At 39.5% G+C, this 14,828-nt stretch overlaps 1 protein-coding gene across 2 annotated transcripts in view; it reads right to left on the bottom strand.

Moving 5' to 3' along the window:
• The window catches only part of CAMKMT (calmodulin-lysine N-methyltransferase), a 499,328-nt gene extending 484,517 nt beyond the window's left edge, over nucleotides 1-14,811 (bottom strand). The window contains exons 1-2 of one of the 2 annotated variants that reach the window (XM_037807272.1): nucleotides 14,567-14,809; nucleotides 7,259-7,431 (exon numbers count right to left, since the gene is read on the bottom strand). In XM_037807272.1, coding sequence (XP_037663200.1) covers nucleotides 7,259-7,431; nucleotides 14,567-14,704 — 311 coding nt within the window. In that variant the 5' untranslated portion in view covers nucleotides 14,705-14,809. Of the gene's footprint in view, nucleotides 1-7,258; nucleotides 7,432-14,566 lie in introns of both variants that reach the window. The other variant, XM_037807273.1, reaches the window with a different exon arrangement.
• Between the last annotated feature and the right edge of the window lie 17 nt (nucleotides 14,812-14,828).

Below are 14,828 nucleotides of genomic sequence, written 5' to 3' on the forward strand. Positions count from 1 at the left end.
TCAACCTCCATGGCTCTGTTTTTGAAGAAATTTTTCCTTTAATTTTTTCCTTGTCTGTCTCCTCCAGTCCAGACCGGCAATGGCTCTGTCTATAAAGATCTTGCAAAAATTCTATTGGCTTTGCATGAAGCACACAGGGGTCAAAGCCATCAGACAATAGGACTTTCCACAAATCCTTTCTGGATAATTCCATCTCCAATCTTGGCTTGTACTGAAATGGCGGCTGGTTTCTGTGTTTGGTTACATCCTCATGTTGGGCTTTAGCTTCTGGGATTCCACCCCCGGGAAGCTTGTAACTTTCCAAGCCATCAGCTTCTGGTTTCTTTGAACCCAAGAGTTCAGTTCTAAGTTTATCTCTCTCTGCTCGCATTTTACTATAAGCTGCAAGGAGAAGCCAGGATACATCCTCCACACGTAGTCTGGAGATCTCCTCAGCTAAGTATTCCAGGTTGTTGCTTCCAGATTCTTCCTTCCTTCTGACACCAGGACTCAATTTTGCCAAATTCTGTGCCACTTTAAAACAAGGATCACCTTTCTTCCAGTTTGCAACAACACATTGATCATCTCTGTTCAAGACCTCGTCAGAAGTATCTTTAGAGTCCATATTTCCACAAACAGTCTCTTTAAAGCAGTTTTGGCCTTTTCTATCAAGCTCCTCACAACTCTTCCAGAAACTCCCCATTATCCATTTAAAAATCCATTCCAACATGTTTGGTATTTGCAAACTCAGCAGCAAAAGCACCCCACTTCTCTGGTACCAAAATCTGTTTTAGTCTGCTAATGCTGCGGAATGCAAAACGCCAGAGATGGATAGGCTTTTATAAAACGGGGGTTTATTTCACTACACAGTTACAGTCTTAAGGCCACAAAGCGTCCAAGGTAACACCTCAGCAATCGGGTACCTTCACCGGAGGATGGCCAATGGCGTCCGGAAAACCTCTGCTAGCTAGGAAGGCAGCTGGCATCTGCTCCAAAGCTCCGGCCTCAAAACGGCTTTCTTCCAGGACGTTCCTTTCTAGCAAGCTTGCTTCTCTTCAAAACATCACTCCCAGCTGCACTCTCTCTCCTCTTTGAGTCAGCTCATTTATATAGCTCCACTGATCAAGGCCCACCCCGAATGGGTGGGGCCACACCTCCATGGGAACATCTCATCAAAATTATCTCCCACAACTGGGTGGGGCACACTCCAAGCAAATCCAACCAGCACCAAAACTTCTGCCCCACACAAGACCACAAAGATAATGGCATTTGGGGGACACAATACACTCAAACTGGCACATCATCAAACCATTTTTTTTTTAATATGGTTTTGTTCACTCACCATACATTCCATCCCAAGTAAATAATTGATGGTTCTCTGCATGGTCATACATTTATGTGTTCACCACCTTCACCACTATCTATATAAGGGGATCTACATTTCTTCCACAAGGCAGGAGGGAGAGTCAAAGAAGGTAGAGAGGCAAAAGAAAGAGGAAAAAAAAAAATGACAGCTAGGAAGCACCAAAAGGAAAAATAACCTTAAATCAAAGTAGAATAAAGAATCAGACAATATCACTAATGTCAAGTGTCTAACATGCCTCCCCTATCCCCCCCTCTTATCTGCATTCACCTTGGTACATCACCTTTGTTACATTAAAGGAAGCATAATACAATGATTCTATTAGTTACAGTCTCTAGTTTATGCTGATTGCATCCCTCCCCCAATGCCTCCCCATTTTTAACACCTTGCAAGGTTGACATTTGCTTGTTCTCCCTCGTAAAAGAACATTTTATCACAATTGTTGAATACTCTAGATTTCACCAAGTTACACAGTCCCAGTCGTTATCTTTCCTCCTTTCTTGTGGTGTCTCACATGCTCCCCACCTTCCTCTCTCAACCGTATTCACAGTTACCTTTGTTCAGTGTACTTACATTGTTGTGCTACCATCTCCTAAAATTGTGTGCCAAACCACACACTCCTGTCTTCTATCACCCTGTAGTGCTCCCTTTAGTATTTCCTGTAGGACAGGTGTCTTGTTCACAAAGTCTCTCATTGTCTGTTTGTCAGAAAATATTTTGAGCTCTCCCTCATACCTGAAGGACAGCTTTGCTGGATATAGGATTCTTGGTTGGCGGTTTTTCTCTTTCAGTATCTTAAATATATCACACCACTTCCTTCTTGCCTCCATGGTTTCTGCTGAGAGATCCGCACATCGTCTTATTAAGCTTCCTTTGTATGTAATGGATCGCTTTTCACTTGCTGCTTTCAGGATTCTCTCTGTCTTTGACATTTGATAATCTGATTATTAAGTGTCTTGGCGTAGGCCTATTCATATCTCTTCTGTTTGGAGTACGCTGCGCTTCTTGGATCTGTAATTTTATGTCTTTCATAAGAGATGGGAAATTTTCATTAATTATTTCCTCTATTATTGCTTCTGCCCCCTTTCCCTTCTCTTCTCCTTCTGGGACACCAATGATACGTACATTATTGTACTTTGTTTCATCCTTGAGTTCCCAGAGACGTTGCTCATGTTTTTTCATTCTTTTCTCCATCTGCTCCTTTGCGTGTAGGCTTTCAGGTGTTTTGTTCTCCAGTTCCTGGGTGTCTTCTTCTGCCTCTTGAGATCTGCTGTTGTATGTTTCCATTGTGTCTTTCATCTCTTGTGTTGTGCCTTTCATTTCCATAGATTCTACTAGTTGTTTTTTTGAACTTTTGATTTCTGCCGTATATATGCCCAGTGTTTCCTTTACAGCCTCTATCTCTTTTGCAATATCTTCTCTAAACTTTTTGAACTGATTTAGCATTAGTTCTTTAAATTCTTGTATCTCAGTTGAAGGGTACGTTTGTTCCTTTGACTGGGCCATAACTTTGTTTTTCTTAGTGTAGGTTGTAATTTTCTGTTGTCTAGGCATGGTTTCCTTGGTTATCCAAATCAGGTTTTCCCAGACCAGAACAGGCTCAGGTCCCAGAGGGAAGAAATATTCAGTATCTTGTTTCCCTGCAGGTGTGTCTTAGAAAATTGCTCCACCCTTTGATGCCTCAGGTCACTGTGCTTTTCTGCCCAGCAGGTGATGCCTGTTAGCCTATAATTCTTGACTGGTGTGAGGAGGTATAGCCATGTTTCCCCAGGCTCTGGGGTCTGGTTCTGAATGGAAAGGGCCCCACCCCTTTCCTCCTAGAGAAAACAGACCGGCCAGGTGGAGGTCATTAGCATTTCAATGGTCTCACTCTCTGCTTGTGCTGTCTCCACCCTTTCCAGAGTCACAGCCCTGGAAACTGAATATGACTGGGGCTTTCTCCACTGAGCCGAAAAACAAACAGATAGTCCCCTTCAGATCCAGTCCAAGGCGACCCTCTGGCTCTCCAAGGTCAGTCGTCACCCAAAGCCTCTGTCTGCTTTTAGGGGATGCGTACCTGTAGTGAGCAGTTCACACTCGCTACTTAAAACCCCAGTTGGAGCTCAGCTGAGCTATATTCACTTGCTGGGAGAGAGCTTCTCTCTGGCACCACGAGGCTTTGCAGCTCAGGCTATGGGGGAGGAGGTCTCACGACTTGGATCCGCAGGTTTTACTTACAGATTTTATGCTGTGTTCTCGGGCATTCCTCCCAATTCAGGTTGGTGTATGATGAGTGGATGGTCTCGTTTGTCCCCCTGCAGTTATTCTGGATTATTTACTAGTTGTTTCTGGTTTTTTGTAGTTGTTCCAGGGGGACTACTTAGCTTCCACTCCTCTCTATGCCGCCATCTTGCCCCGCCTCTCTCTACTTCATTTTAAAACTACTTCCCAAAACACCCCTATTGACTGCTGCAAGTAATTTAAAAAGAACTTTAGAATGCTCGCAACTCAAACATACTGAAGAAAAGAGATAAAGGTAGCTAAAAAAAGGACATGGAAAGACACTGAGAAAAGAAATATGAGATATTAAAGGAATAAAAATAGAGATCCAAGTTGGACAGATAACAGAAAACAAGCAAAAGTGGTAAACATGCAAGAAATCAATGTGAGCAAAACTGGCAATTAACTATTCTTGGCAGAAACCCTTCCCTATCTAAACAATTTCAGTAATTTTCTTTGCTGTAACAAGACTATGGATGAACAAACGGAATGTTCAGAATAATCAATGAGGAAATCAGCTTACTTATGCTTCACTTCCTTCATTTGTTAAATGAATGAGTGGATATATGATTCAGGCAGGATAGTGTAGAAGTTAAAAGTGCAGGCCATGACTGTCATTATATAAGATGTTACCAATAAGGATAGCTGGATGAAGAGTGCATAGAACTCCTATTTTTGCAACTTCCTGTGGGTCTATAATTATTTCAAAGTAGAACTTAAAAAAAAAAAGTACAGGCTATGTAACTAGACCACCTAAGTTTGAATACAGGCACAATCACTTGCTGGCTGTGTAACCCAACCAAGTTATTTAACTTCTCTGTGCTTCACTTTCCGCATTTCTAAAAAGAGGATAATAACAGTATTTACCTCATAAGGTTGTTGTGAGGATTAAATATGCTAATACATGTGTGATGGTTAGGTTCATGTGCCAACTTGGCCAGGCGACGGTACCCAGGTGTCTGGTCAAGCAAGCACTGGCCTAACTGTTACCGCAAGGACATTTATGGCTGGTTAATAAACCAGAAGGCTGGTTTATTAAATCATTAATCAACTGGCTGCAGCTGTGACTGATTACATCAATGAAGGGCATGTCTTCCACAATGAGAGAATGCAATCAGCTGGATTGGATCCAATCAGTTGAAGACTTTTAAGCGAGACAGATAAAGGGCTTTCACTTTTTCTTCAGCTGACCAGCAAAGCGTTTCCTGAGGAGTTCATCAAAGTTGCCAGTTCATTGCCTGAGGAGTTCATCAAACATCTTCATTGGAGTTGCCAGTTTGCTGCCTGCTCTATGGAATTTGGACTCATGCATACCCACAGCCGCATGAGACACTTTTATAAATCTTATATTTATAGATAGCTCTTGCTGATTCTGTTTCCCTAGAGAAACCTAACTAATACAACATGTAAACCACTCACAACAGTTCTTGTCATATGGTAGGATTCAACTGTCTGCCATTATTAATGTTACCATGATTATTTTTATTACTTATTCTAAGATCACTTTCAGCTCTAGAATTCTATATATTTATGTTATTGTTATTTTAAACTATTAATGTGGAGAGATATTGTTTTCGTTTCCTAGCTGCTAAGAAAAATACCATACAATGGGTTGGCTTAACAACAGAAAATTATTGACTCAAGGTTTCAGAGGCTTGCCTCCTCTTGGAGTTGGTATTTTCTGGCTGGCCAGCAATCTCTGGGGTTCCTTGGCTTTTCTGACAAATGGCAATACACAGAATAGCATCTTGTCCTTTCTCTTCTGGGTTCCATTGATTTCTATCTTCTGCTGCTCCTTGTGGCTTCTCCTTCCGTGTCCAATTTCCTTTGCTTACAAGGACTTCAGTCATATTGGATTAAGGCCACCCTCCTTCAGTTTGGGCACACTTTAACTAATAACATTTTCAAAGGTCCTATTTACAAATGAGTTCACATCCACAGGACCAGGGGTTGGGACCCAAACATACCTTTTGTGGGAGATATTATTCAATCCCCAAAAGATACTAACTAGTTTGAAAAAAAGGGAAAAATTCTTGGCGACCATTGAGGTCAAAATTCTAGCTCAGTACTTGACTCTCCATAAATTGAGATTCAATGTCATATTTATTTAACATACTTGGATTTATTCTTTCAAAAATAATCATATCACAAAGAAGCATGCTGCTAGAGAGGAGTCTCAATTTACTCTATAGACTGGGCTCCAGATAACACTATACCAAGCTCCTCTCCACCAGGTGGATATCCAGTACTTACTTTAAAAGAGCCCAAGAAGAGAAGATCTCACATTCAACCTAGGGAATCCTTACCAGGACTTAAAAACATCAGGAAATTATTCTTTCTATAATTTATACTGATCGCTCCTTGTCACCAACGGATGTAGAAAATAAGTTTTAGAACTTCGTATCTGATAACCTCTACTGATCACTCTGTTTTACCTTCTCTTTAATTTCCCTTTAAAGACTATCTTCTAACTGTTTAATCATTTTCAATCCTACATCACAGAACTGTTGTAAGGATTACATGAAATAGTATAACAAAGAACCTAGTTCTGTACCTGGCAGCATAGTAAGCATTTAATACTTTTTTCTTTCCTTTCAAACCAAGGGCCAAACTGGTTACCTCCATCAGAACAAAAAGCAGCTGTGGTGTTCTAATTAGACTCACATAATGGATTTACAGAGAAGTTCACAAATACCTAAGTTTGCATCTTGTCTTTAGAGCTTTCAGTAAAACACTATCATGAAACCAGATCCTAATTGTTCTTTCCTGCCTACCTTAAGCAATTTTTACCCAAATCCCAAATGTTTAGCTATTACGGCGCCTTTTAAAGCTTAGATATTTTAAACTAAAATAGTTCAAAAAACATATACTATAAATAGACATCCTCTGTGAAAATTCTTTTTTTAAATTATTCCTAGCCTCACTTAAACCTCATTCAGCCACATTTCCATTTAAAATATGTTCCTTGCTTTTCTTACAGTTACTGTAAATCTGCTCCTCCCTTCTTTTCAAAATGTGATATCCTGTCAGAAAAGGCAGATTTTATAAAATCAAACACCTACAGTAATATTGCACCATGTTAGAATATAACAATGAGAGAAAATTAATTCAGTAAAGATGGTATCTTTTTTACTGCAGCTTGCAACACTCTTACCTCTTCTCTAATAATTTTTAAAGCCAGAACAGTTCAGTCTATGTTCTTCTCACAATATCTGTTTTCAGCTGAATTTTCACCTGTTATTCTGAAAGTGACAAAACATGAATGGAAAAAAATACCAAAGCTTAGTTTTTCAGATAACTGCTACTTGAAGAGTTGTTTAAGAAAATCTTGTTTTCACTTTCAGTATTCTTTGCCTCAAAAAGAACTGGATTTCATGTCATAATCATATGCTATGAGAGAACGATTAAATGAATTCTTTGATTTGCAACCCACTTTATCTTCAAATACCACTACAATCCTGAGAATTTTTTTTCTTTAATTCTGACAATATAGCAAGATCCAGTTAGTCACAGGATTTCCTCACATAAAGTTGTAAAACGTAAATTCTGATAAAGATTGGCTGTAAATTCAGAAAAATAAATGAGACTCTGATTAGATTGTTTTTCTTCTATAAGAGAAAAATACTTTTTAAACATCTCAACTAGAAAGATGGTTACCTTAAGGAGATACTGTATTCAGGATAGAAAACACTTGTATACTGGACCCATGCGCCAACCTCCTCTTCAGTTTCCATTTTTTTGGCTTCTGTCACTGAAAACAGATTAAATGATTCAAATCTTCTTACAGATACACGTTGTAGACAATCATCCAGGAGGTTTTGCTTCAGAACCTTTGAAATAAAATCAAATATTGTGGTTATATTATCTAAGCATATCATAAATTAAGGGTTCAAAATTTAAGTAGTAATATTGGCAGATTAGATAACCCAGACCAACCCTTCTACTGAAGACAACTATAAAAAATGGACAATATATTTGAAAGCATTACTTGCGGGCATCAGAGAGCAAAGAAAAGAGTGAAGATTTACCAGTCCAATATTTAAAAGAAGACAGAAATCTAGAAAGGCACACCTAGTTTTTGCAACCTCTTTTCTCCTGGGGACATTTGTCACTTCCAAAATAAAGAGCTGAGAAGATAAGCAGCACCTTTAACTGCCTACAGAGCTAGGAGGTAAAAATTGAATTTCAAAGCCTACAAAGGCAGAGGCAGGTGTACGCTCTGGTAATCACACATGGTTTGGGTTAGGTCCTTGAAGGGCTCCACCCTTATGGTAAGAAAGAATAGGAAGTAGACCAGCTACAAATCATCTCAATCCCTGGAATTTAATGCAAGTGATTACAGATTACTACTATTCCCAAGTACCCAGTGAAAGCAAACTCATCCTATGCCTATAATTACTTCCAAGAACAATATTTTAAGTCATTCTCTAACTCACATATAAAATGAACGAAAAAAAATTTTAGGAGATAAGATAAATGAAAATCTGCAGAAATAAAAGTCAATAAAAATCTGACCCATATGCACTCCCTATTTTGGGGTTATCAGACTTCAAATAGCTATACTTACTATATTCATAGAAATAAAAGGCACATTTGAGAATTCCAAATGAGAGAAGTTTTACAGAGAACTGGAAACTGGGTAAAAAATAAATAAGTAAAAAGGCACTGCATATTTGAGAAGGGACCAAACAGAAATTCAAACTAAGGTGATCAACTCATTCCAATTTTCCAGGGACTTTCCCAGTTTTAGCACTGGAAGTCCTACCTTCTTGGGCAACCCTCAGTCCTAGGACGGTTTGATACCAAATCTAGAAATGAAAAGTACAATAACTCAATGGATTGATTTACTCACAGTTTAGACATAGGTGAATACCTGGACTGAAGAGACACAAACAAAAGAATGGAGAATGTAAAAGAAAAGGTGAGAAACAGATGATACAGTTGAGAATGTCTAACATACCTGGAGTCCCAGAGGAGAGGAAAAAGAGAATAAGGCAGAAGTAATATTTAAGGAGATAATGGCTTAGAAAAGTCCAAAATCAGTGAAAGCCATCAAAATTACAGATTCAAGAAGCCCTATGAACACCTAGACGGAAAAAGAAAGAGACATCTACACGTGGGCACATTACAGTAAAACTATGAAAACCAAAACAATAAAAAAATCTTAAAAGCAGCCCTATAAAAGGGTATATTATCTTCAAAGGGGGCAACAACTAGATTAGCATCTGACTTCTCACAGAAACAATGGAAACCAGAAGACACAAGAATAATTAATATCTTTAAGTGTTTAAAGAAAACCACGTCCAACTTAGAATTCTAAATCCAGTGAAATCTTCCTTCAAGAAGATAAAGTGTTTGAGAATTGTTTCAAAATAAGCTTGGGGGAGAAGTGGAAGAGTAGAGATCAAACAAAATTGTTCAGGAGTTAACTTGTTGAACCTGAGTAGTTAGTACACAATTATACTATTCTCTTCATTTTGTATATGTTTGACATTTCCCATAATATAAAGTTTTTTTAAAGATGTAAAACAATCCATTAGTGCATTGGCCAATAGCTTTCAGCAGACATCCAAACCACAATCCTCAGTGCAAGATCCACAACTGCCCCGCACAACCATTTCTAAGACATCATCTCTCTAGTGTCTATTTGTCATATTCTACAATATTTAATGGGTAGTCCTAAACACAGCACAAAACATAGTAGCAGCTCTCTTAATCAACTCTGAAGTCATACTCTCCGTTCCCTTTATTAAATATTCTAACAGCGCATGCATGCTGAAAGCTAGTGGCCAATGCATAATTCTTGCCCTTCCTTGTTGACATGTTTGCCAAGTTAACTGTGCTTCTTCCCAAACTCTTTTTATACCGGTTGTTCTTGTTACTGGCAAAACAAAAACTAATGAAATAATGCTAAAAGAGAGTTGTTGCTTTCATAAAAACGGAATATTTTGGAAAGATTTGACAAATGTTCAGTTGCTTTAAAAATCACTATCAATTTAGGTATGGGGAAGCCAACTGTAAAAGTCTGGAGTACTAATAATGAGCATCAAGGATTTAGTATTCAGACTGTTGCTTCACTTTAGACTCTTCAAACAACTTTTTCAATTAACCAATACAAGTAATAGGTCTTCTATCATATAGAATCTTGCTCTGGGAACAATTTTGGTCACTCACATGGAAAGTAACTGTTTTTCTGATAGTCAAGGGTTTTCAGTACTTTTCCTCAAAATGAAAAAATTACAATCCTCCCTTCTCATGTCTGTATTTTGCAAATCTAAGACATCATTGATTAAAACAATGCAGCTTTCTTTTCTTCCTTCTGCTGGTACATAAAATGGACCAAAGCATACCATCAGCCATAAGACATATCCCAATTTCAAAGATGTTAAAATTAAAAACATGTATCTTAGAATAGATGATAAATGGTTTGAAAATAATCAAGTTGACCGTAAAATAAATTTTATACAAAACAGAAGCAAAACTTCACCCACTCAGGGACAGCACATTGCTAAACATCCATCAGTACATACACAGAAAATGAGCTATGAATAACTTTTAAAGGGCTCATACTATGTCTACTGTTTCTATCCTGTGTTTCAGATTCCTTTCAATTTTTCAGTATTATAAAGAGTGCTGTGATCTTATGTGAATACACGTTTTTGAATAGTTATCCAATTAGGCAATCTGTTTTTAAATGCTAAAACAAATAAAATAAAAGCCTTGTTAGAAAACACAAAATAGGATTAGAACATAGAAGGTGAAATTATTTCTAGAACTGAAAAATAATTTCACTTTAAAATAATTATAGCTGGAAGAGGTCTTAAAGAAATTAGTCCCACTCCCTCATTTACAAATGAGAAAACTAAGGCCCAAAAAGGTTGCTCTCTTTCCTAAAAATAGTTAAGGGCAGACCTGGGTCTAAAATAAAGGTGTATTAAATTCTATTCCAAAAATCATTCTGTTTCTTTAAGCATTGGTATTCTCAAACATTCTGCATCCTGCTCTGCTCTGAATTTAAACTGTACTGTGCAATATGCCACTAATACAGATTCTTCAGCCAAGTGTTCAGATTCACTAGGCAATATTTTTCATTCTACAGCTGTTAGTGATGTGCGTATAAGTGTGTAATGGCCATCTGTTCCTTTTTCATTTACTCTTCATCCCTTCATTTTGGGAACCACCCCTCCTTCACTCTGTGCGAGTCTTCCCTGCCACAGGGTAGGCTGATGACCCAGGTTAACCAAAATACCCCATTCTCCTGGACCCAGGGATTGGTTGGTCCAAGTTTTGCCTACCAGAGAACAGTTAGAGGAAATGACTTGGATGTTGAAAGAAGGGTTATTTCTTTCGGGATCACTAGCCGGATGGATAATGAAAGCCTGGAATTGCCAGTGGCCATCTCTGCTACAACAAATGAGACCCAACAAAGAGGAAAACAGAGCAACATCCATAACTTCTATTAATTTTGATCCATAGACTATCAGAGCTCATCTGATTAAAAAGATTTTCTCTCAAAAATATGAATTACAAAACACAGAAAATACTGAAAGGCTATCAGCCCTATGGAGTAAAGGAAACAATTGTGGGGGAGAAAACAAGCAGGTGGCATGAATCTCAGACCACAAGAGAAAGAGTCACATATCTCTAGTACTGCTTAGATTTCTCATGGTTTTCCATTTTGGGAAGCATATCAGATATGAATGGTCCATTCATTCAAAATATGGTTACCAAGTGCCTGCAAATGTTTAATATATGTGGTAGATTAAATTATTATTGTCAATCAGAAAGAGAGACACCTATTACCACCTCCAGGGGTAGACTCATCACATGGAGAGTGGTAAAGCGTAACAATGCCCACCACCAGGAATTCAATCCTAGGGGAACCACCCCACTCCACAGTTTGCAGGTGTTGGGGTCACCAGTAGAAGTACAACTCACATGGCACTGGAAGGAACAATGTTTTACTCACATAGAAAAGAGAGCAAAATTGGTTCCCCATAGCCAGTGGATCTCAATCCATGACTCAAGCAGGAAGATGCAATATTGTGGTTGTTACTCAACAATAGCTAACTGATACGATACACTAAGAACTAGGTCCTATGGGCCACACAAAGCACCGACTGTGCCAGTTTGAATGTTTTATGTCCCCCCAAATGCCATTATCTTTGATGCAATCTTGTGTGAGCAGACGTATTAGTGTTGATTAAATTGTAATTCTTTGAGTGTTTCCATGGAGATGCGATCCACCTAACTGTAGGTGATAACTCTGATTAGATAATTTCCATGGAGGCATGACCCTGCCCGTTCAGTGTAGGCCTTGATTAATTCACTGGAGACTGATGAAAGCTCAGACAGAAGGAGTGAGCTTGCCACAGCCAAGAGGGAAACTTTGAAGAATGCTTGGGAAGCTGAGAGAGTAGCTGCAGATGAGAGATAAAGATAGCCATTGAAAGCAGACTCTTGCTCTGGAGAAGCTAAGAGAAGACAAATGCCCCAAGAGCAACCAAGAGTGACATTCTGAAGAGGAGCTGTGGCCTAGAGAGGAACGTTCTGGGAGAAAGCCATTTTGAAACCAGAACTTGGAGCAGATGCCAGCCACATGCCTTCCCAGCTAACAGAGGTTTTCTGGACGCCATTGGCCATTCTCCAGTGAAGGTACCCGATTGTTGATGACTTACCTTGGACACTTTATGGCCTTAAGACTGTAACTTTGTAACCAAATAAACCCCCTTTATAAAAGCCGATCCATTTCTAGTGTTGTGCAAAAAGGCAGCATTAGCAAACCGGAACACTGACCTTACTCTCAGACTTTCCACACACTTACCAATATTTCCTAAAAACCAACTAGCCAGACCTGTGCTTGGTGAAGACGGTAGAGATTAATAAAATATCATCTTTTCCCAGGAAGAAAGAGAGACTCTGATCAAATGGTAATAATACAATGTCAGAAGAGCTACACTGCATACAGGAGAGGAGTTTGAAATGGAGGTCTGAAGAAGGAGCAGTCACTCACTGAGTACATAAGAAGACTTTAAGCAGAGAGGACATGTATACCAAAAGCATTAGAATTTGCTAATTTAAATGATGTGGGGAATTCAAATGGCAAATATAGCTGAAACTTGTCCTTGTTCTGAAACTTGTGGTGATTCGGAATGAAAATAAGTGCTGGTCAACTAGAGTTTTTACTAAACTCAGAATCTCTGAAGTAATGTCACCGAACAGCAAAAGAAGACAGCAAAATACATATTGCACATGAAATTTGATTAATTTAAGGCCCTAATATACTACTTTGATAATTCAACTTTAACTGATCTGAGATTTACTTCACTATAGACAATCCCTGTGCAAGTGATCTGAGGAAACATTTTATTACATATAATACCATTTCAATATTAATAGCAAAACCAGATCATTAAAGCTCTGGAAAGACTGTCAATGCATCACCAAAGAAATGATCTTACTTAACTGATGAGTTATGTCATGACAGCACTAGAAGGCCCCTATATGAAAAGCTGACTCCAGACAACTGCAAAAAAAGTAACCCCCAAAATACTAAACCCATAATCCCAAATAATGTGGCAATGGCTGGGAAATGCTTCTCAAAATACAACTGTCAGAAATAGATAGCAAATTGATAGACTCAGAATCTAGAATACAGGTGTCCTTGGGACAGGTGGGGATACGGAATAGGGAATTAAGGCTTAAAATGTAGAGAGCTCTTATTTGGAACAATGGAAATGTTTTGGAAATGGTGGTGATGGTAGCACAACATTGTGAATGTAATCAACAGCACTGAATGTAGTTAAAAGGGAAAATATTAGGTTGTATATGTGGTAATAGAATAAAAATTTTTTTTAAAAAATCCATGGAACTGCACTACACAAATAGTGAGCCCTAAATTAAACTATGGACTAGTACAATTATAAAAATATGCTTTCATGAATTCTAACACATGTACCAAACCAATGCAAGTGTTAATAATAGGGTGGTATATGGGAATCTTGTATTTCATGCATGACTGATCTGTTAAACCCACAATTTCTCTAATTAAAAAAAAAAAAGTACACACAAAACCAGCGTGTAAAAACAATAAACATACTTCACTTCAAGCAGTGTGTTTCCGTGCTCACAGTTATCAAAAATCAGAAATTTCTGTCAAACTTGTACACAGCAAGTTATCGGCAACAGCAGCAACTCTATACTACAAGATAGTCATTCAAATAAAAAACAACCCACCTTCCTCACTTTGACTAGCCCACCTTGGATACCGAGAATCTCGCAGATCACTTCATACTACAAAATAAACATTTAAGTAACTGCCACACGGAGCGAGAAAAAGCGAGGCAGATTCCTCTTCCCTCTTTCTTCACGCTCGCTCCGTTATACGGAAGAAACCCAGGCAACCCGGCAACCGTCCAACTTTCCAGGTCCGAACACACTGAATCACGCTGATTTCCAAGAGCCTTAGGGCCAGAGGGAGCAGACGTAAAGTTGGTAACAACAATCAGATTGGGAGTTCAGAAGCAAGAAAGTTGGGGGAGACAGCAAAACAGAAGCAGGAAAGAAGAGTGGTATGAGGTGAGGAGCGGCGGCCCTGCCCAGATTGACGAGCAATGGGAAAAGTCCCCCAGAGGCAGACAAATGTATGGAAGGGGATCGTCTACTTCGATCTGAGTTTCCCAGGAACTCAGCCATGGATGACCCCACCGCTACTCAACGTGTTCCCTCCCTTTTGGTTCGTTTATCTCTCATAAGGATCAAAAAAAAAAAAAGAAAAAGAAAAGAAACCGAAGCAAGGAAACGAACGCTTAGCTGAAGGAAAGGACCGCTTCTCAGATGGCTTCCGGCAAAACTGTAAGGAAACTCCCCGAGTTGCCAAAAGGAGACAGCCACTGCTGTCGCTTGTCCCGCACCTGCAAGGGGAGTGGCCAGAGGCAAAGGTAAGGCGAGTGGGGTGTCCTTTACCTGCCGCAGGAGCTTCCACCGGGCGGCTGCCAAGGGCGCAGACACCGCGGGCTCCAAATCGGCGCTGCCGCTTGCCACGCCTCCGCCTGCGGCTCGCTCTGCTTGGCCCGCCGGGACATCCACAGTACGCGACTCCATCCCGCTGGAGCCGCCTAGACCCAGAGCTGCTACCGCCACAACTCTTCCCTGCCAGGACCTGCCCACTTCTTCCCTGTTAGGACCTGTGCGCTTGGCCTCCCCCCTCTTCCTCCCCACTGCCCCA

This window comes from Choloepus didactylus, chromosome 17, assembly GCF_015220235.1.
Source record: "Choloepus didactylus isolate mChoDid1 chromosome 17, mChoDid1.pri, whole genome shotgun sequence".
NCBI classification, from domain to species: Eukaryota; Metazoa; Chordata; class Mammalia; order Pilosa; family Megalonychidae; genus Choloepus; species Choloepus didactylus.